Below are 20,129 nucleotides of genomic sequence, written 5' to 3' on the forward strand. Positions count from 1 at the left end.
CTAGGATAGTTGAGCAACCAGAGAAGGGAACCTAAGTCCTTGGATTAGGGATGGGGAAAGGGCAGTCAAGACCATTACCTGATCCAAGGACTATTTCAGCTCAACTAAAACAAGCAGAGTGAATCCCTGACTGCTGTTTGCTCTTCATCACTGATAATCTGTGAGAGTATTCTACTTAGAATTCTACTTAGTGGTGTCAAATGAGGTCTTTATGTTTTCTATAGCTTTCTATTGACAATATCATGTACTTCTAAATGTTCGATCTCTTTTGGATTTTTTTCCGGAGTGGGGGTCCTGGTTTCTCTGTGTAACAGTTCTGGCTGTCCTGGATCTCACTCTGTAGCCCAGGCTGGCCTCAAACTCAGAGATCTGCCTGCCTCTGCCTCCCAAGTGCTGGGATTAAAGGTATTCACCACCACCACCCTGTTCTTATTTTGGATTTTTATTCATTTAAAATTATAATTGAATGCTGGGCATGGTGGCACACACATGCCTTTAATCCCAGCACTTGGGAGACAGAGGCAGATGGATCTCTGAATTCCAGGCCAGCCTAGAATAAGTTTTGGGGCTATATAGTGATACCCCATGCCCCCCCAAAAGATTGTAATTTGATATGAATGTGCCTTTTAAGTATATTTAACATTGCATTTTATTATATTTTCTAGTAAGAAGACAGCTTTAGAGTTGCAGATGTCGACTGTGGCCTTCCTAAGCACATTGATATTGTCAGTGCCAGCCAGCCAGTAAGTACTACTGAAACCATAGGGGATGAATATTTACACGTGAGTTTTCAAGCTTCCATTTACATATTTGAGCCATTAAGAGAAAAATCATGAGAAAGCAGATATTGGAAATTTTTGTTACTAGACTATATGGAAGAGCTGGTGTTGGTGGTGTTGTGAAACAGTGTTGACTTGGACAACTGTATTATGCCCCCAGTTTTTTCATTTAATGGGCGTTTTAGTCTCTCTATCCCTAAAATTTCATGTCTTGATCTTTCATATTTTACTCATCGTTAGCCATCTACACATATCTTTCATGTGTCTGTCTTATGTATGGAACCATGTTAAGAGCTTTAGGTCATGATCCATGTTCTCAAAAAAATATGCTCATCCGGAAGATCAGCATCTCCAGATGAAACTGAGAGTCACTTTTTGTGTGGATATCCTGGTCAATCAATGTCTCCAGGTTCTGTCTAAGTGGTGTAGGGAGCATAGTGCTCTGTGTGACATGGTACAGTGCCTTCCCAGTGTTGAAGATGAAAATGAGCTTTTTGTGGGTCGGCACTGTGGATTCTGCGGGACAGTGACAGAGAAGACGGATCATGTATAAAACATGTTTAAAAATATTACAGCAAATACAAGTTAGTGAACTAACAGTGGAGAGCCCTGAAACAGGCAAGATGAATATTGCAGTAGGAAAGGACTGCAGGAAGTTTTGGAGGGTTGTAGAGAGGTATACCTTTGCCTGTTCTAGAACAAGGGCCGAATGCTGCTCAGCCCCTGGCTCAGCCTTAATGAGGTGTCTCCAGAATACTGTATTCTTTTTAATTGCTGCATTATACTTAGTGGGTATTGTTGCCATAATTTAACCATTCTGTTTTCTGCTGATAGCCAGGATGTCTTCAGTTATCAGTTATTGTAGTTTTTATGATATGGAGGTGCATGTTAAAGGTAATTGGTTTTATTTTCTATAAATTTTGTCTGTTTTGGTGACATATCCTTGGTATTTCCATGAGACTTCAGTATCTACCTTATCCTTAATCATATCGTACACATATTTTTTAGAAAGGATTTGCTAAGTATCCCAGATTGGATTTGAGTTCACAATCCTTTCTTTGAGTGCTGGGATTACAAGTATATGTCATATAGAATGCTTGACATCATCTTTTAGGTGACATAATCTTAAGGAAAGAGTGTATTTTTTTTTTTTGTCCCCTCCGCCCCTGCCAGACAGGGTCTTACTATGTAGATCTGGCTGTCCTGGAACTGGCTCTGTAGACCAGGATGTCCAACAACTCATAGAGATCTATCTGCCTGCCTCTGTCTCTGGAAGGCCTAGACTAAAGACATGCACTACCATGCCCAGTGAACTTCTTCTGATGCTCCTGTCTCTACCTCCCTAGTGCTGGGATTACAGGCATGCGCCACCACACCCAGTTTTCTGTAGTGCGAGGCATCAAGCCCAGAGTTTTGTGTGTGTGTGTGTGTGTGTGTGTGTGTGTGTGTGTGTGTGTGTGTGTGTGTTAGGTGAGTACTCTATCAGCAAGTCCCAGTACTTTAGCTCTTTCAAATCATTTAAAAGCGGGGCATTTAAGAGTCTGATATAGGATGATGTAAGTTCAAGGCCAGCTTAGTCTACATAGTAAGTTCAAGGCTAACCTACACAGTGAAACCCTGTGATACACAAAGATTACCTGATTAAAATTGAATATTAAGGTAGAAGTTTTGGGTTCATATATATGACATGTTTATAGTGTTATTAATTGTTTTGCTTTTTGTTTTTCAAGACAGAGTTTCTTTGTGTGACAGCTTTGACTGTCCTGGAACTTGCTTTGTAGACCAGGTTGGCCTCGAACTCACAGAGATCCACCTGCTTCTGCCTCCTGAGTGCTGGGATTAAAGGCGTGCGCCACCACTGCCCAACAATTGTTTATTTGAAAAAGCCAATCTTTTCACGTTTTCCCATAACACATCAAACCTTATCTATCCCTATTTTCTGTATTCTTTTAGAATATATTCTCTTATTTAAGACAGGTCTGTTTGTGAACAAACTACAACTTTCTTAAACTCATGTCTCATTAAACTCAAAGGCTCTCATTATGGAGAAAGGAAGGCAAGACGTACGGGATGAGATACTAATTAGTGAAATACAAGTCACTTACAGTACAATAAATGAGACTGATGTAAATTGAATACATAAAGTAAAGCTGATAGTTGAGATACTCTGCTGTGTTTTTATTTATCAGAATTTCCCAACTGTACATTCAATCTCCTTACATGATGAAAAGAGATAGTTTGTAAGCTGGATAAGTATAGAGGGAAGACAAGATTTACTTTTGTATGAGATGATAGTATCCCCCATTCTGAAAAAATGCATATATTATATTATATTTGGAAAATGTAAAAGCAGTGAGTGCATAACAAAGGAATGTGTAAAATAGAGAATCACTTACAATCCTTTGCCCTCCTTAATTCTCATTCTATTCCCATTCTATTTGGATGGGTATATCAATTATTTTTAGTTTGTGTCTCATTTTCTTTTTTAGCATTGTAACTTTAAAAGTCAAAACAAAAAAAAAACCTCCCTTAAATATTATGTAAAATCTTGACTTCAGCATCTTGGGTGGCCAAAGCAGAAGAATTGGAAGTTCAAGGCCTCCCTCTACTTGAGTGATTTTAAGACCAGCTTGGGAAACTTAATGATGCTCTGTCTCAAAATAAGAAAAGTAAAAAGAGGCCTGAGAATATATATAGATCAATAGTAGAACATTTGTCTAGCATGTGTGAGGCCCTAGGTTCAACTCCTAGCGCTACAATAAATAAATAAACAAACAAATAAATAAATAAATTTATCCAAAGCATAGTCTTTAATTTTTTTTTTCTCCTCTGTGTAGCCCTGGAACTCTGTATACCAGGCTGGCCTTGAACACAGGCTGTCTTCCTGCCTCTGCCTTCCCAGTGCTTAGATTAAAGGTATGTGCCACTACCACCTGGCTTATTTTTTAAATAGAAAAAAAATTAACTTCTTGCCGTGTTGCCCATACTGGTCTTGAACTTTTGTACTTGAGTAATTCTTGTGCTTTGTGTCCACGGTAATTTGGACAATAGCTGTCTTCTCCTGCATTCAGCTCAAAACATAGTTTTTAGTGACTGCCTGTCTTAGCCACTGTCCTGTTGGTGTGAGTAAACAGCATGACCAAGGCAACTCTTATAAAAGAAACCATTTAATTGGGAACTTGACAGTTTCAGAGGCTTAGTTCATTATCATTGCAGGGAGCATGGCTTTGGGCAGGGTGGTGATGGAGAAGCAGCTGAGAGTTACATCCTAATCTGCCAGCAGGGAGGGAGAGGGGCTGGTGTAGCTAGAGTTTTCCTGCTTTGCCCACAGTCAGGACAAATCTTTGTCACCCGCCAGTCCCACAGCCCCTCAGACCCAACCAAGTAAACACAGAGACTTATATTGCTTACAAACTGTATGGCCGTGGCAGGCTTCTTGCTAACTGTTCTTTTATCTTAAATTAATCATTTCCATAAATCTATACCTTGCCACATGGCTGGTGGCTTACCGGCGTCTTCACATGCTGCTGGTCATGGCGGCAGCTGCAGTGTCTCTCCGCCTCAGCCTTCCGCTTCCCAGAATTCTCCTCTCCTTGTCCCACCTACTTCCTGCCTGGCCACTGGCCAACCAGTGTTTTATTTATTGACCAATCAGAGCAATTTGACATACAGACCGTCCCACAGCACTTCCCCTTTCTTTTTTTTAAAAGGAAGGTTTTAACTTTTACACATCTCCAAAGTCAGCTTGGTATATTTGGGAATTTGGGCGTAGCTTCTCTTACTACTTCCTGCTGGAGGGGGGCGCTGTATCTTATGGGGACACAAAGAAAATTTTAGGATCATGGAGTAGTCCGTGAGACCGTATCATCTGAGCCAGTTGCCTTGAAACAATTCTGGATGTTGGATCATCTGGGCCATGGTGTCATCGGAGACCTTTCAGGTGGTCTTGGCTGGTCAAACCTGATGTATCTTAATCTGGAACAAATCCATAGCCTCTGGCTTTCTGTGGAAACAAAAGCAGAGCCTCCTTTTCAAAGCAACATATCCTTACATCCAAATTTTGAAGTTAAGGTACCTTTAAAACACACATTTTGGCATAACTCAACAGCTTTTGCAATCAAATGTTTCTCTTCAGTTACGAATATCAAAGAGAACATAATCCAGAGTCTTTGTGTGGTAGCCATCTTTATGTGGCTTATGTTTTATATTACCTTGAGCCTATTGCTTTAAACTGCAGCCTTTTAAGCCTGAAACGGCGCTGTGGCTGCTGGCTCCGCCCACTTCAGCTTCCCAACATGGCGGTGGTACGTTTTCCGCCAGCTCTGGGAGCCATCGTGGGTCTGTGCTTTTATCCAAACAGCGTGTAGCCCAGAAACCTCTTTTTTTTGTACTAGCAAAGGCTAAATCCACCATGCAGCTTAATGTGCCACTTGCAGAGGCCTCATTCCCGCCATACTGCAGATCAAGCTTGCATGCTAGGAACCCGCCAGTAGCTCAAACCGGCAGGCTGCTGCTCATTTGAGAGAGACAATTAGGAAGCTGTTTTTAGTTCCGTTTTAGAATCTTTTCTCAGGTTTTAGGTGGAAACTCTTGCCAACACGTTGGGCGCCATTTATAGATGTAACTAACCGTCTTATTAAATAAGAAACACAGAAACAATGTAAAGGAGAAAGCCGAGAGGTCAGAGCTCAGAGCTAAAATCTCACCCTTCCTCCTGCTGTCCCAGCTTCGCGAAAAGAGACCTACTTCCTGTCGGTTCGTTTTTTTATAGTATGTTGTTCTGCCTTCTCATTGGTTGTAAACCCAAACACATGACTGCCTCGTCACTGTCTGAATGTACAGCCCCCTAGGTCTTAAAGGCATATGTCTCCAATGCTGGCTATATCCCTGAACACACAGAGATCTTATGGGATTAAAGGCGTGTGCCACCACCGCCACACTCTTGCTATGGCTCTAATAGCTCTGACCCCCAGACAACTTTATTTATTAACATACAATCAAAATAATAATTCAGTACAATTAGATTACCACCACAGGCTGGGGTGGGGATAGAAACAGAGCCTGCTGGGCCCAGTCTACACCTCCTAACCCTCTAATCCTTTTCAGATAGGGCCACTCCCTGGTGACTGCGCATTCAAATATTTGAGCTTGTGCGGATACGGTCTTATTCAGACCACCACACTGCCTACAATTCTCTCTTACTGAGTCGAATGAGGAACTTTGTTTCTGCCTAGCAGTAAAACAACTCAATTTTAAAAGGAGCAGGCTCCCAGCACTGGGGAGGCAGAGGCAGGCAGATCTCTGTGAGTTCGAGGCCAGCCCGGGCTACAGAGTGAGATCCAGGAAAGGCACAAAGCTACACAGAGAAACCCTGTCTCGAAAAACCAAAAAGAAGCAAGTAATGCAAATGGACGTTGCTTCAAAGAAGATGCACAAGTGGTAATGTCCATTTAACCTTGAACACATCGAGCCAGACTAGGTAAATCTAAGTAAAATTGCAGTAGTTAAAGAGAAGAGCAGTAACGGGTCCTGGTGAGAGCAGTGAAGTCGGAGCCCTTGGACGTGGCCAGGGGATGGCAGTGACGCACCCCCAGGAAAAATAGTCCAGTGGTTCCTCAAAGGGCACTTACCATCGGACTGAGAATTCCATTTTCAGAAATATGAAAACATGTAACTACATAACTCATATTTAGGAAGGTTTAGCAGGGGGCTGGAGAGATGGCTCAGTGGTTAAAAGCACCGGCTGCTCTTCCAGAGGACTCAGATCAATTCCAAGCACCTACATGTTGGCTAACAACTGTCTCTAATTCCAGTTCCTGGGGACCCAGCGTTCTCTTCTAGGCTCCTTGGGCACTGTACACATGTGGTACACTTACATTCTTGCAGGTAAACACCTATGCCCATAAAAGAAATATTTAAAAAAGAATGCTTAGAGTGAGAATATGTATTATAATCAAAAAGGTATTCAAATTTCCATCCTTTGGAAAGTTGTTAAATAAGATACAGTATGTTTGGGTCATAGCCTGTTGCTAAGCAACAAAGTGAATGAAGTGCTGCTGTCGTAGGCTACAACTTGGGTGAAGTTTGGAAATGTAAAGTTAGACAGAACGCAAACTTGATGAAAAGCCGTATTGCATGGCTCCATTTACACAGTGTCCCTGAGTGGCAGTCCACATACATAGATTTGTGGTTGAGTGCTGGGATTAAAGGTGTGCGCCACCACCGCCCGGCAAGAGGATGCTATCTTTAATCCAGGTGGAGATAATGAGAATTGGTTGGATTACCAAATGTACTTTTTCTTTTTTACATGTTTTTTCAAGACAGGGTCTCACTATGTAGCTTTGGTGGTCCTGGAACTCACTCTGTAGACCAGGCTGGCCTCAAACTCACAGAGATACCCCTGCCTCTGCCTCCTGAGTGCTGGGATCAAAGGTGTTAGTCATTGTGCCCAGCTACCAAACATATTTTGAATTTTGAATTAGCAGGTTTTGCAAAGTGCTTGAGATATGAATTGTGAGGGAAAAGGGAGTCAGGAGCTGCTGTGGTACCAGCTTCCAGTCCCAGCACTCTGCTAGGAGGAAGCCAGCTGGGCCTGTGGAGTGAGACACTGTCTTAAAACAACAACAAAATGACTATGATGTTTGTTTTCAGCAACTGGCATTATCCTTAGCTGAGACTTACACATGCCTGGCTTGGATGTTTATTGAATACTGTGTATCTCTGAACTGGAGGAGAGATTTTAAGGGAGGAAGGATTGCTGCTGCTCCTTGTCTCAGAGGTTTCTATCAGCACACTGGCTCTTTTGCTTCTGGGCCCTCGGTGAGACAAAAAACCATGGCTGGAGCATGTGGAGTTGGGTGAATCAGACAGGGAGACAGGAAGAACTAGGGCCAGACCGACTTTTTATGTCACACCTGGTGGAGTGACCTACTTCTGCTTCCTCCAAACAAGTTCCACCTCCAGGTCCACTGTCCAGTCGTTAATCCATCCATGTGTTGATCTTGATTAGGTCAGAGCTCTTGTGATCTGATCACACTCAACCATCAGATCTACCAGCTGAGGATCAAACTCAGTGGGGAGTTTGATGTCAGAGCCAGGAAGAGTTGCTTGTTAAATTAGAACATGGTAATTTGTTAGCATGTTGCTTGGGTTTTAGGCCATTAGGCTGAATGAAACCACCTAAGAGTAGATGAGGCAGACAAAAAGAGGTCTGAAGACTGAATAAGCCTTACCCACTCCATTGGTTCAAGGGGAGAGATAAGAAAACCCCGAGAGTGGTAGTATCCTCTAGGAGACTGATCTCAGGATGAGTGGATCAGCTGTGAAAAGGTAAGTACCGAGAAATGAACTTGAGATCTAGATTTTCCTGACTTTTCCTCTCCCTCTGCTCACTGCTTCTCTCCTACCCACTTTGATCCTTGAGATAGAACCCAGAGCAGCCTCATGAACCACTGAACCATATCCCTAGCTGAATCTTCCTTCTACTGGTTGCTAACATACAGAAATACAGGTGGAGCTGGGGTAGAGCGTTGTTCTGCAAGCCTGAAGGCCTGCATTGGATCTGTGGAACTCATGTGAGGTGGAGGGAGATAAACTAACTCCACATGTGGACCGTGTGGCACACCCACCCTTACCCTCACGTCTCAGCCACACGTAATAGTAACAACAACAATATAGTTATCAAAACATGCTGTGGTGGTATTGTGTTCCCCAAAATATTGTGTACTCTAATAAATTTATCTGGGGTCAGAGAACAGACAGCCACTAGATACAAAGGCTAGAAAATGGTGGCACTCACACCTTTAATCCTAGCATTCCAGAGATAGAAATCCCTCTGGATCTCTGTGAGTTCAAGGCCACATTGGAAATAGCCAAGCATGGTGACACACGCCTTTAATCTCAGAAAGCCAGCCTTTAATCCCAGGGAGTGGTGGTAGAAAGCAAAAGATATTTAAGGCGTGAGGACCAGAAACTAGAAGATTTTGGCTGGTTAAGCATTCAGGCTTTTGAGCAGTAATTCAGCTGAGACCCATTCCGGATGAGGACTCAGAGGCCTCCAGTCTGAGGAGACAAGACCAGCTGAGTATCCGGCGAGATGAGATAGCTGTGGCTAGTTCTGTCTCTCTGACCTTTCAGTATTCCCCCCAATAACTGGCCTCGGGTTTGATTTTATTAATAAGAACTTTTAAGAATCCTTCTACAACATACCATCAACCTTGCTAAATTACCTGATGAATTCAGTGCTCTATAATGATAGTTCTGTATACGTATTTCTTTTTCTTAGAACATTTTTGTTTTTTCCTGGCTTTTTGAGACATAGCCTAGCTGTCCTGGAATTCACTATGTAGACCAGGCTGGCCTGGAACTCACAGAGATCTGCCCTGTCACACCTGGCTTTTTTCCCCAAGAACTTTTTATTTCCTTTCCGGCCTGCACGCTGCCTGTGACCTCTGGGACAGTGTAGTAAGGAAGTGAGCGCAGCAGGCATCTGCTTTTCTGTTTGCAGAAGGAAAGCGTCAGCAGTTTACAGCTCAGTGGAGGCATTGTAGGTGCCCTCATCAGTTCCTTCTACTTCCGGTTTGTGCGAGTTAGTGTGAGAACCTGTGGGTGTTTTTTCAGCTCCGTGCTCTGTGCTCTGTGCACAGTGAGTTGATTGTGTTTTTTTCCCCCCTTTTTTTGGTTAATACCAGATTGGTATTGGTTGAATTTTCAAACATTAGAAGAGTCATAGTAATAAATTGGTGCCTTGCATTTGTATGTCACTAATGTGACTGAAGTGGTTGGAGTTTGCATGTAAAGTGTCCAGAGGGCGCTCGTGTTAAAGGCCTTGTCCCTAGCTGGCGACATAGATTTAGGGAGGTGACTGCATCACGAGGGCTTTGATGTCATCAATGGATCTGTTCACTGGTCAATGCATAGTTGGTCATTACTTAAAAAGGGTGGAAAGCAGGAAGTGGGTCCTGGTTGGAGGAAGTAGGTACTGAGCAGGGGGGCAGCATCCCTGTGTAGGTCGTCCTGCTCATCCCACTTCCTCCTTCAGGAGCCGGCACGAAGCAGCCTCCCTGTCACTGTGGGGCTGTCTGATCTGCCTCATCATAGGGCATAGCAATGGAGCCATTGGACAGAAGCTAAAACCTGACACCATGACTCAAAATAAATAATTCCTCCCTTAGTTTATTGCAAGTATTTTGTCAATGACAAAAAAGAGCAGCTTATCTGTTACTGTTTCAATATATGTTTGCATTAGTGAGATAATCCTATAATTTACTAATGTAGTGTCTTTGCAGGTTTCGTTTTCATGGCTTGGCTCACTGGCCAGTGAGCCCCAGGGCGCTCCTTTCTCTTTCCTTCTCTGCTCTGGGATTTTAAGCAAGTGTACTATGCCTAGCTTTTTATGGGGACTGAAGTCAGGTCTTTATGCTGGTGCCTCAAGCTTTTTTCAGATTGACCTATCTCCCCAGCTCCAAGACTAGGTCTTGTTGACTTATTGATCACTTAAAAAAGTATGTTGCTCAGGTTCCAAGTGTTTGAAGGTCCTCCTGTTGTCTTTCTGTACTGATTTCTGGTTTGTTTCTTTGCAGTTAGAGAACATACAGACTCTCAGTTCTTTGAAGCTCGTTAAGACTTGATATGTCATGGAGGTTATGGTTTATCGTGGTAAACTTCTGTGTGCGTTTGAAGGAATGCCTGTTCTGCCACTGTGGAGAGGAATGTTCCATGAATGTTGTTGACTAGATCCCTAATTGTTTGTGGTTGGGCTCTGTTTTCTTGGGTACTGTCTAGTTGTTCTACAAATTGCTGATAGTGTGGCACTGAGATCTTGACTAAAGTGAAATTTGTTTACTTTTCCTTTTAGTTCTGTCAGTTTTTATCTTTGCTGTTTATAGTTACGATTTTGATGCATAGACATTTAGTGTTGTTATATTTTTTCTGGTGGATTAGTCCTTATTATTACACAATGACCTCTTTTTTGCCCTCTGATAATCTTTGCTCTAAATTCTACTTATATCTGATATAATATATAAAAAGTAATTTTCTTTAATTTTAATTAATTTAAATTTAGGCACATGTGGCTGGTGGCTGTCATATTACTGGAAGGTGGAGGCAGCTATGACACAAATTTAATGAAAAGGTAAATTTTATAGTATGTTAAAGATGTCAAGAGCAGCGAGTTGATTAGCTGGAAAGGGGAGATTGAGACTGACGGAGTGGGATAGTTGACTTTGAATTGGATAGTCAGCAAAGAGATTCTTGAATATGACACCTGAAAAGAAAACACAGTTTTTAGAGTGAGAATTACCAATGCTAATATCTTATGGGAAGAATATTTCAAGGGTGGCAGGGAGGCAGGCCATTGAATGAACTTGAGCTTTTACTCTGAACGTAAACCCCTGATCCATGCTGACTGGGTTTTGTGAAGATTACTGTGGCTGATATGTTGAAATAGACTCTAGGGCCTGTGCTGCAGTGGGGACAAGCTAGGGGACAGGAATATAGGGGCAAGTTAGGGTAGATTTTGGGAAAAATATCAAGGCATTTAGTTTTGGAGGTTTTAAAGAGATGATTGATTTTAGAGATGATATGTTGGAGCTGTTTATTAGACATACCCAAGCAGAGAAAACAAGTAGACTGTGGATGTACTCCAGATCCACAAGTCCCTCCCCTTGTGGAACTTAATCCTACAGGATAGGATAGTAGGCACATTGGTAAATAAGCGCAGTAAGCGAACAACATACTAGAAGATAACAAACACGTAGGCAGAAACTCCAAGGAAGAAATGAAGTATGGTTTTGAGGGGAGTGCGGATGCAGCTCAGTTAGTAGAGTGCTTGCCCAGCATACACGAAGCCCCGGGGTTTGATCCTGGCACCACATAAAACTGGAGGTGGAGGCAGGAGGATCAGAGGTTCAAAGTCATTCTTGGATGTATAGGGAGTGCAAGGTCACCTGGGCTACGTGAAAAGAATTGTTGTATTGAATTCACAATATGGTCACATTTGAGTAATAATAAGGTGGTGAGAAAATGCATTTTATAGATACCTGGTAGAAAAGTGGGCAGAGCGAGCCAGAGTGTAAAGGGTCCCAGGTTGGAGCATGGCTGAAACGTTTGAAGAGGAGCAAAAGAGCCAGGAGGCTGGATGTGCTTCACGTGGCAAGTCAGGGGCGGTTAGGGGACGGTGGACCCTGATGGCAAGGGTCTGCATGATGGGCTACTTTAGTGGCGCTCCATCCTGAGTGAGATGGGAAGTCAGGGATGGTTAGCAGAAGGATGTGTCACCCGACCCGTGGATTAGCTGTCGCTGCCGGTGTTAAGTAGCCTGAAAGAAAAAGATCGGAAGTGGAGTGATGGGTAGTGCAATCTGGTAGAAAGGCTGTGATGTCAAGTCTGGGGTGACGGCAATGGAGGGAGGGGAGCACATTTTAGGAACTGCATTGCCAGGTTGTCTTTCCACCTGGACGAGAGGCAAGGATTATTCCAAGATTCTGACCTGAGCATCTAGAAGGTTAGAGTTCCATTAACTGAGATGGAAGAACCAGGAGCGCAGGTTTGAAGGGAGATTGGGGGCTCAGTCTCGGACAGGTCAAGTTTAGGATGCCTCTTAGATATCTGAGTAGAGGTGGTCAATGGGTGTTCTGGTCATGTTTATGGGCCCCTTTATGCCTAAGAGATTAAATAAGGATATTAAAACAGTACATTCTTATTTAGAACTATGTTAGGCTGTATTGTGATTTTAGTTTTTAGCGTGTCCAACCCTGACAAACTGGAGTGCTTTGGGGATAAACGGACGTGTTTTGGCCTTGCTGCCAGAGTCAGTGGCACCTAGAGTTACACAGAGCTGTCATTCCGTCTTAGAAGTGGAAATGTAATTATGTAGTCTGAGTGTTTTTACTTGCTTTCTATTTTAGGTCCTATTACTACTGGATTTGCAAGATTTTTAATACAATTTTTTCTTTGAATTATGATTTAAATGTCAAAAACCTTTAAAATTTTTTAAAAAGGGCAATATTTTAGTTTTGGAAGTCAGAATGCCAAGGAAAAGGAAAAATCTTGGGGGCAATCCTTTTCGGAAGACTGCAAACTCTCAGGAAATTGTCGTATCCCGTGTTGCTAGTCACGAGGAGCCAACCACTACTCTTCCTGCCAAGTGTGAGACAAAAATTGATCAGGAAGAACTCTTCACCAGTATCTCAGAGATGTTTTCTGCTCTGGATCCTGATGTAGTGTATTTGATGCTTTCTGAATGTGATTTTAAAGGTGAGAAAAGTTTAGTTTGAATCCTTTGCATCTTATAAGAAGACTTCATGTTCTATACCATGATGAATAGCAATGCAGAAAAATGATACTTTGTTTACCATATGTTAAGTATCTCCCATAGACAAAGGTATTAAGTTTGGTATCACTAGAGACTTGAAAAATAAAGATGCTTTCCACTGTAAAGAAATGTACTGTTGTAGATGTAAGAGGCATGAATACAAATAGAATCTATACTTTATTCTCTCTTATCTCTAGACAGGTTGGTGCTATTAACATCTTTGAGTTTGTTTTCCTTATTTGTTAATGAGAAATAACAGTATGTATTATATAGGGTAGGACTTTTTTGGTGAGGATTAAAGGTTTATTTTGTTGTTTGATTTTGGTAAAGACTTCAGTATAGTGTACTATAACCTGTAATAAATTGTTTAGAAGTATGTTTGTAGGCAAAAAGAACTCTTAAGTTGCCTGAGTGGATGAAAGTTAATATTGTTTTTGGCTATGGTTATTATAAGATAAGCTCATTCTAGATTTGAAGGTCTTGCTAATGCCTGGTAAAGTGACATTCTACATCTTTGTGTGAGCTGCAATGTGAGCATGTCTCTTCTGTTATGATACGTACCAAAGCCCAGGGTTCATTTGGTGCTCAGAAATGATAGCAGGTAGTGTGCTGTAACTAATATACTTATTTCCTAATTTTGTTGTCTTTAAATTTTATTTGTAGAACATACATGTATAAAGCAGTGGGGAATTACAACCATATTATTCTATGTCCTAACAGACTCATTTCTCTTTTTCAGGATCTCCTGTAGACCTTCTTTGTAAACACTTGATGTTATGAATACTTTGAATAATAGCATTGATGGCATTTTATAGTCTGCCTTTTAAAACTTAGTATAATGAGAAAGTTTTCAGTGCTCTTACACATTTCTCTTTATAACAAGCTTTATATGTTCCTTTGGGTGGTTTCCCAGTGCCCCAGTGAGTTGTATTCTAATTTATTTATTTCTCTATAAGTTTCTCATGAATCTTATTACAAAGAGCATTTCAGTGAAAGTGGCCTTTTGTTTCTTTAGCTTCTCTTCTTAGACCCAAAGCTTTATTTCTTGCACCACAGGTTAAGAATAATTTTCTGGCCAGGCGGTGGTGGTACATGCCTTTAATCCCAGCACTTGGGAGGCAGAGCCAAGCGGATCTCTTTGAGTTCGAGGCCAGCCTGATGTACAGAGCGAGATCAAGGACAGTCAGGGCTACACAGAGAAACCCTGTCTCGAAAAACCAAAAAAAAAAAAAAAGTTTTCTGGGGCTAGAGAGATGGCTCAGTGGTTAAGAGCACTGACTGCTCTTCCAGAGGACCTGGGTTCAATTCCCAGCAACCACATGTCAGCTCACAACTGTCTGTAACCCCAGTTCCAGGGAACCTGATACCCATGGCAAAATACCAATGTACGTAAAATAAAAATTAATATATTAAAAAAAAGAATAGTTTTCTGGTCTTGGAAATATACTGCTAAATTACCTACCAGTGAGGTATGCCGGGATGTAACACCACCACAGCCTTCTCAGCATTGTGAATAATTATCTTAAGGTTTTCATAGGAATAAAATTGTGCCTTTTCTTAAGTTTTTAAAGTAAAGAATAATGTTGAATATTTTTATATTTCAGGTTTTCTCATATAAATTATTCATTTAGTTTTTAAGATTGTATATCATAGTTTTAGTTTTTCTAGCAGTCTGTTTAAGACTTCTTTCTAATGATAAGTACCTCTGTATCTTGGTATTGTACTTTAGACGGCTGCTCTTTATAAATACGCTAGTTCTCTGGTTGGTCATTTTTGGTTTATCTGCTGTGTAGGGTTTTGGCTTTTCTTCCGCTTGCGTTTTCAACCCTGTACTTTGTCCCGGTGTTCCGGCTTCTTGTCTTTGCAGTCTTGCTCCGTGCTCCTCACTGACCTCTCCGCCAGGCTCGCCCTCCAACCCTCTTTGTTTTTCTCTTAAGGGAACATTAATTGGGTGCTTGCTAGGTGCCAGTCCTTGGGCACGGCACTTTTCATGGATTATCTCATTTAACCCCACAACAACCTATGAGGTAGGTGTTTTTATTATCCCCGCATTACAAACAAGAAGGTCAGCTCAGGGAAGTTAGCTGGCTTGTTTGAAGTGTCATACCGAGCACGTAGAGATTGAATGATAGTGTTCTGACTCCACAAGAGAGCTGAGTCCTGTGTACGGTGCTTTTTCCCTGTTTATCTTCCTTTACACAAAACAGTACAAAGCGGAAACAAAATAAAAAAGACCTCCAAATTTCACTTGCTTAAAGATTCCTTTTTTCTTTTCTTTTCTTTTTTTTTTTTTTTCCTTCTTCGAGACAGGGTTTCTCTGTGTAGCTTTGGAGCCTTTCCTGGAACTCACTCTGTAGCCCAGGCTGGCCCCGAACTCACAGAGATCCGCCTGCCTCTGCCTCCCGAGTGCTGGGATTAAAGGTGTGCACCACCACCGCCCGGCAAGATTCCTTTTTTCTTGTGCTGCCTGTTGTCAAACCCGGGGCCTCAAGCTTTCTGAGCAGCGCTCTGCCGCTGAGCAGCACCCTGGCTCTCTGTGTGGAAACCTTACGGCGCTCTTACTTGTGTTACACCTAGAGCTCAGCATTGGAGTCAGACGCAGAGGTCTGCTCCGTTACTGTGTCCCTTGGGTCCAGTTCCTAATGCTTCGTTGAGCCTCAGTTCCTTGATGCTTTCTAGAGTGATAGATCTTCAGTGTTAATGGAAGACTCAGTGAGGTGATCTGTAATGCTCCGTGTCCAAATGCTGTGGCTGGTAGTTTTCCTGCCTACATTCCCTTAGAAAACCAAGTGTGACATCCAGGACCCTCTCAGTTCTCGTCGGTCTCCTCCTGTTTTATCTCCCTCCTTTATCCATTGCACAGAACTCTGGGAGCTAACTCTCTGCCCAGCTTCTCTGAGTACTTGAAACAGGTTTTATATTTTCTTCTTGAGACAAGGTCTCATTGTGTAGCCCTCTGCTGTCCTGGATCTCTCTGTAGCCAGGCTGGCCCACAGAGATCCGCCTGCCTCTGCCTTCCGAGTGCTGGGACTAAAGGTGGTTTTGGATTTTCCAGCTTGGCTTTAACTTTCGCCCTGTTTGGCAATTTGATTTTTAATCTTCTGATCATATATTACTTTATGTGAAATCTTTCCTATCCTCCTATCATTATAGTGTTTCTACATTATTAGAAGTATACACTGCTTAATTTATATTATGATATAATAGTTTAATGTACATGTCTTTATAGTCCATTTGAATTTTATAAAATCCTTTGTATTAAAAATATGTCTTCATTTTTGTGCAAAGTTTTTCTGATGCATATATTTTTTATATTGTGAAAAACATAGTGTGGACCATGTAAATGAATAGATTTACTAAGAGAATACATATTTAAAATATTTTATCCTTAATAGGACATCCAGTGGGTAAATAATTGTTGAATGAATCAGCTGACTTTAGGACCTTTATAAATGACCCTAATATATATAGTCTTTGTTTATACTCATTAAACTGATCAAAGATTTTTAGTTGATAGTAGTTTATTACAGTTTGAAAGAACACCATTCCATGGCTCTGTCTCTGATACTTATCTAACGTAGATTTTGATTTACTAGAGTAGTGTTAATTTTCAAAAGATGACCTGGATACTGATACATTTTCAGTGTATATATGTATTTTTGCTGTTACTCTTATTGTTCTCGTGCAGTTGAAAATGCCATGGACTGTCTGTTAGAATTATCTGCAGCGGATGCCAAGATGGAAGACTCCCCTTTACCAACGGCTGCTTGGGAGGATGAGCCCGGCGCCTCAGGAAGTGCGGTGATGGAGATGGAGATGCGGCCCCCTGCAGAGGAGAGTGAAGACTCAAAACTGGATTCCTTTTTGGATATGCAGCTAACTGAAGACTTGGATTCCTTAATACAGAATGCTTTTGAGAAACTGAATTCTTCTCCCGATGACCAAGTATATTCATTTTTGCCTTTGCAAGATGCTAAGAGTTTTAATGACCCTTCTACCTTTATGAATTCAGATTCAAGTGGTATGCCTTCTGTTCTTTCTGTACAGAATACGGGGTCAAACAATGAAGTTCTCCAGAATCCTGCTGCTTCACTAGGTTCAAACCCACTAACTTCACCTTCGGTTTTGAAGGAGCCTGAAAGTTTTCCGCAGGGGAGCACGCCGGCATTAGAAGGGAGCTTCCCCGAAGACTCTCCTCTCGCTAGCTCTTTAAATCCAGCAAATGGCTCTGTTGGGGGTTGTGGCAATTTTAACCAAAGACCAAAAGGCCTTTTAGAACCGGAGTGTCCTAGTGCACAGCGTTCTCAAGCCCTCGTAGATTTGGGTTCCAGTGAACCTCCGGTTCCTTCAAATCTTCCTCTGCAAAGTCCAGGGCGTGACTTAGCAGGTGCAGATGGGGAGCACAAGTCTGCCTCTGTGCCTGATGTTTTTGTACCCTCTGAAGGATTTGGTTTCAAGCCCCACAAACATCCTGAACTGCCACCAAAGGGGAAGGACATGAATTACTGCCCAGTCCTCACCCCTCTCCCTTTGCTCCTCCCCCCTCCGCCGCCTCCACCTATCTGGAACCCCATGATTCCTGCTTTTGACCTCTTTCAAGGCAACCATGGCTTCGTGGCGCCTGTTGTGACCACAGCTGCACACTGGAGACCTGTCAACTACACGTTCCCACCCTCCATCATCTCCCACACTTCCCCCACGAAGGTGTGGAGGAACAACGAGGGAGCAAGTGCTTACCAAGTGCAGGAGGCCCCCGTGGCCCAGCCCGCCAGGAAGAAGACCACAGCCTACGTGGGCTTAGTGCTCGTGCTTCTCAGAGGGCTGCCGGGCTCGGGGAAGTCCTTTCTGGCAAGGTAGGAAGTTTGATTGGCATCTTCTCGAAAGGACAATGCATGAATTTGTACAGCTAACGTGAATATACAGAACACTTTGTAAACAGGTGGTTAATGATGCAAGTATTTTTTCGTTGCCATTTCTTCTAAGATAATATTCGTTAGCTGGGTAGTGGTGGCGCATGCCTGTGATCCCAGCACTTGGGAGGCAGAGGTAGGCAGAGGTAGACAGATAGACTCTGAGTTTGAGGCCAGCCTGATCTACATACTGAGTTCCAGGACAGCTAGGGATGTTACACAGAGAAATTCTGTCTTGAAAAACAAAACGAAAAAATACTCTTCTAAAAGTTGTTGTTGAAATCTTTGACAGACAAAAGAAAAAAATTAAAGATAGTTTTAAGATCCTGAGACTATGAAATACCTTTCTGTGGATGAGAGCTAATTTGAATGGGAGAAAGACGACTTTAACTTTGTTTATGGGGTATAAAAGCCAGACTTGAAAACTAAGAAAAATTGTCAGGCATGGTAGCGCACACATTTAATCCTAGCATAGATTTCAATCCCAACACTCAGGAGGCAGACACAGGAAGATACCTGGGTTCAAGGCCAGCCTGGTCTACAGAGCAAGTAATATGCATAGAAACCCTGTCTCAAAAACAAAACAAAACAAAAAAACAAACCAATAAAAGAACAACAAAAATAAAATGCCTCACAAAAAAAACAAACAAAACATGATTATAAGGAAGAGAGATGAATAGTAGTTATCACACAACCCAAGGATTTTAAACTTTTTACTTTTGATTTTTGAGACAGGGTCTCACTCACTGTGTAGCCTTGATCTTATTTTACAGACCAGGCTGGCCTTGAACTCACAGAGTTCTGTCTCTGACTCCAGAGTGGTCGAATTAAAGCTTTATTTAGTTGGAAATACAATTCCTTTGCTCATGTTTTCCTGCCAGTTTTGTAGTTTGCATAGGTCGCTAGTGCTTTGATGTGGGAGACCAGAATCCAGGTTAGAAATAGCCCTGTAATTATGGCTTCAAAGGTATTCGTTAATAGTTCCTCTCCAGAGCCCTTGGCCTTTAAACTTTAAGATATATTTGCTTTTATTCCTCCCGAATTTGAATTTATTTTTGTAGCCATTGACTTTCCTTTGATTTAGCAATAGCATGGTGGGAGGCAGTGTGTTCTGAGATGGAGGGCCTTGTATCCAGTGTGTTCTCAAACCCACAGGTACTGTAGCCAAGGTCATGCATTTCTGTACTCCTGCCTCTGAACTCTCAAGGGCTGGGATCACAGGTGTGTGCCATCATAGCTGGTTTATGTGGTAATAGGCATCAAACCCAGGACCCTGTGCGTGGTAGGAAACCATTCTACCAATTGAGCTACATCTCTAGCCCCAATAATAGCAATATAAAGTAATTTAATGTTACCTTTTTTCTTTCTTCGAGATAGGGTTTCTCTGTGAAACAGTCCTGGCTGTCCTAGAACTCACTCTGTAGACCAGGCTGGCCTTGAACTCACAGAGATCTGCGTGGCTCTGCCTCCCGAGTACTGGAATTAAAGGCTGTGCCACCACCGCCCAGCTGTTACTTATATTTTGTATTAAAAGTATGAATATAAAGTCAGTTACGGCAGTTGTTCGTGAAATGAATGGGAATGAAAGTAGTACTTTGAAAGGTGATAGATCGTAGAGCTAGGTTTCAGGGTCAAAACCAAAGTGTGGTTTTGAGAGAGGGAACAGAAGTCTTTGCCATAAAATAGGAGCTATCTATCTGTTTATAGAAATAATTAAGTTAGCATTAGCATTTGACATGAGGAAAATCTGATGGAACAGCAAGGTTTTTGGATTTATTGGAAAGGTTATGGATGGATATCTTTTTTTTTTTATGTAATTTTCTTATACTGTAAGTGTAGAAGACAGAGGCTAAGAATTGATCATGGAGGACAGAGATGTTGAGAAAAGCTGGAAGGGACCCACAGTGTGGGTTCACCTTTTTTCTCTTATGTAAGTGTGTGTTCTCTTATGTAAGTGTAGGCCCATGTGTGTATTTGCAGGTACATGTGTGGGCATGTGTGGAGGCCCAAGGTTAATTTTGGGTGTTTTTCTTAATTGCGTTCCCCCTTTTTCATTGAGTCAGGGTCTCTCAGTTGAACCCAGAGCTTGCTGTGGCAAGTCTGGCTAGCTAGCTTGCTTCCGGCATC

The 20,129-nt window shown here is 42.1% G+C and overlaps 1 protein-coding gene across 19 annotated transcripts in view; it reads left to right on the forward strand.

Moving 5' to 3' along the window:
* N4bp2 (NEDD4 binding protein 2) overlaps positions 1-20,129 on the forward strand; it is a 92,644-nt gene that overhangs the window by 26,633 nt on the left and 45,882 nt on the right. For 8 of the 19 annotated variants that reach the window (XM_076546351.1, XM_076546355.1, XM_076546349.1 and 5 more), the window contains 4 exons: positions 666-743; positions 10,843-10,911; positions 12,686-13,034; positions 16,781-17,945. In XM_076546351.1, coding sequence (XP_076402466.1) covers positions 12,806-13,034; positions 16,781-17,945 — 1,394 coding nt within the window. In that variant the 5' untranslated portion in view covers positions 666-743; positions 10,843-10,911; positions 12,686-12,805. Of the gene's footprint in view, positions 1-665; positions 744-10,842; positions 10,912-12,685; positions 13,035-15,029; positions 15,120-16,780; positions 17,946-20,129 lie in introns of those variants that run through there. The other 11 variants (XM_076546358.1, XM_076546357.1, XM_076546361.1 and 8 more) reach the window with 4 other exon arrangements.

The sequence above is a fragment of the Peromyscus maniculatus genome, chromosome 10 (genome assembly GCF_049852395.1).
Source record: "Peromyscus maniculatus bairdii isolate BWxNUB_F1_BW_parent chromosome 10, HU_Pman_BW_mat_3.1, whole genome shotgun sequence".
Lineage (NCBI taxonomy): Eukaryota > Metazoa > Chordata > Mammalia > Rodentia > Cricetidae > Peromyscus > Peromyscus maniculatus.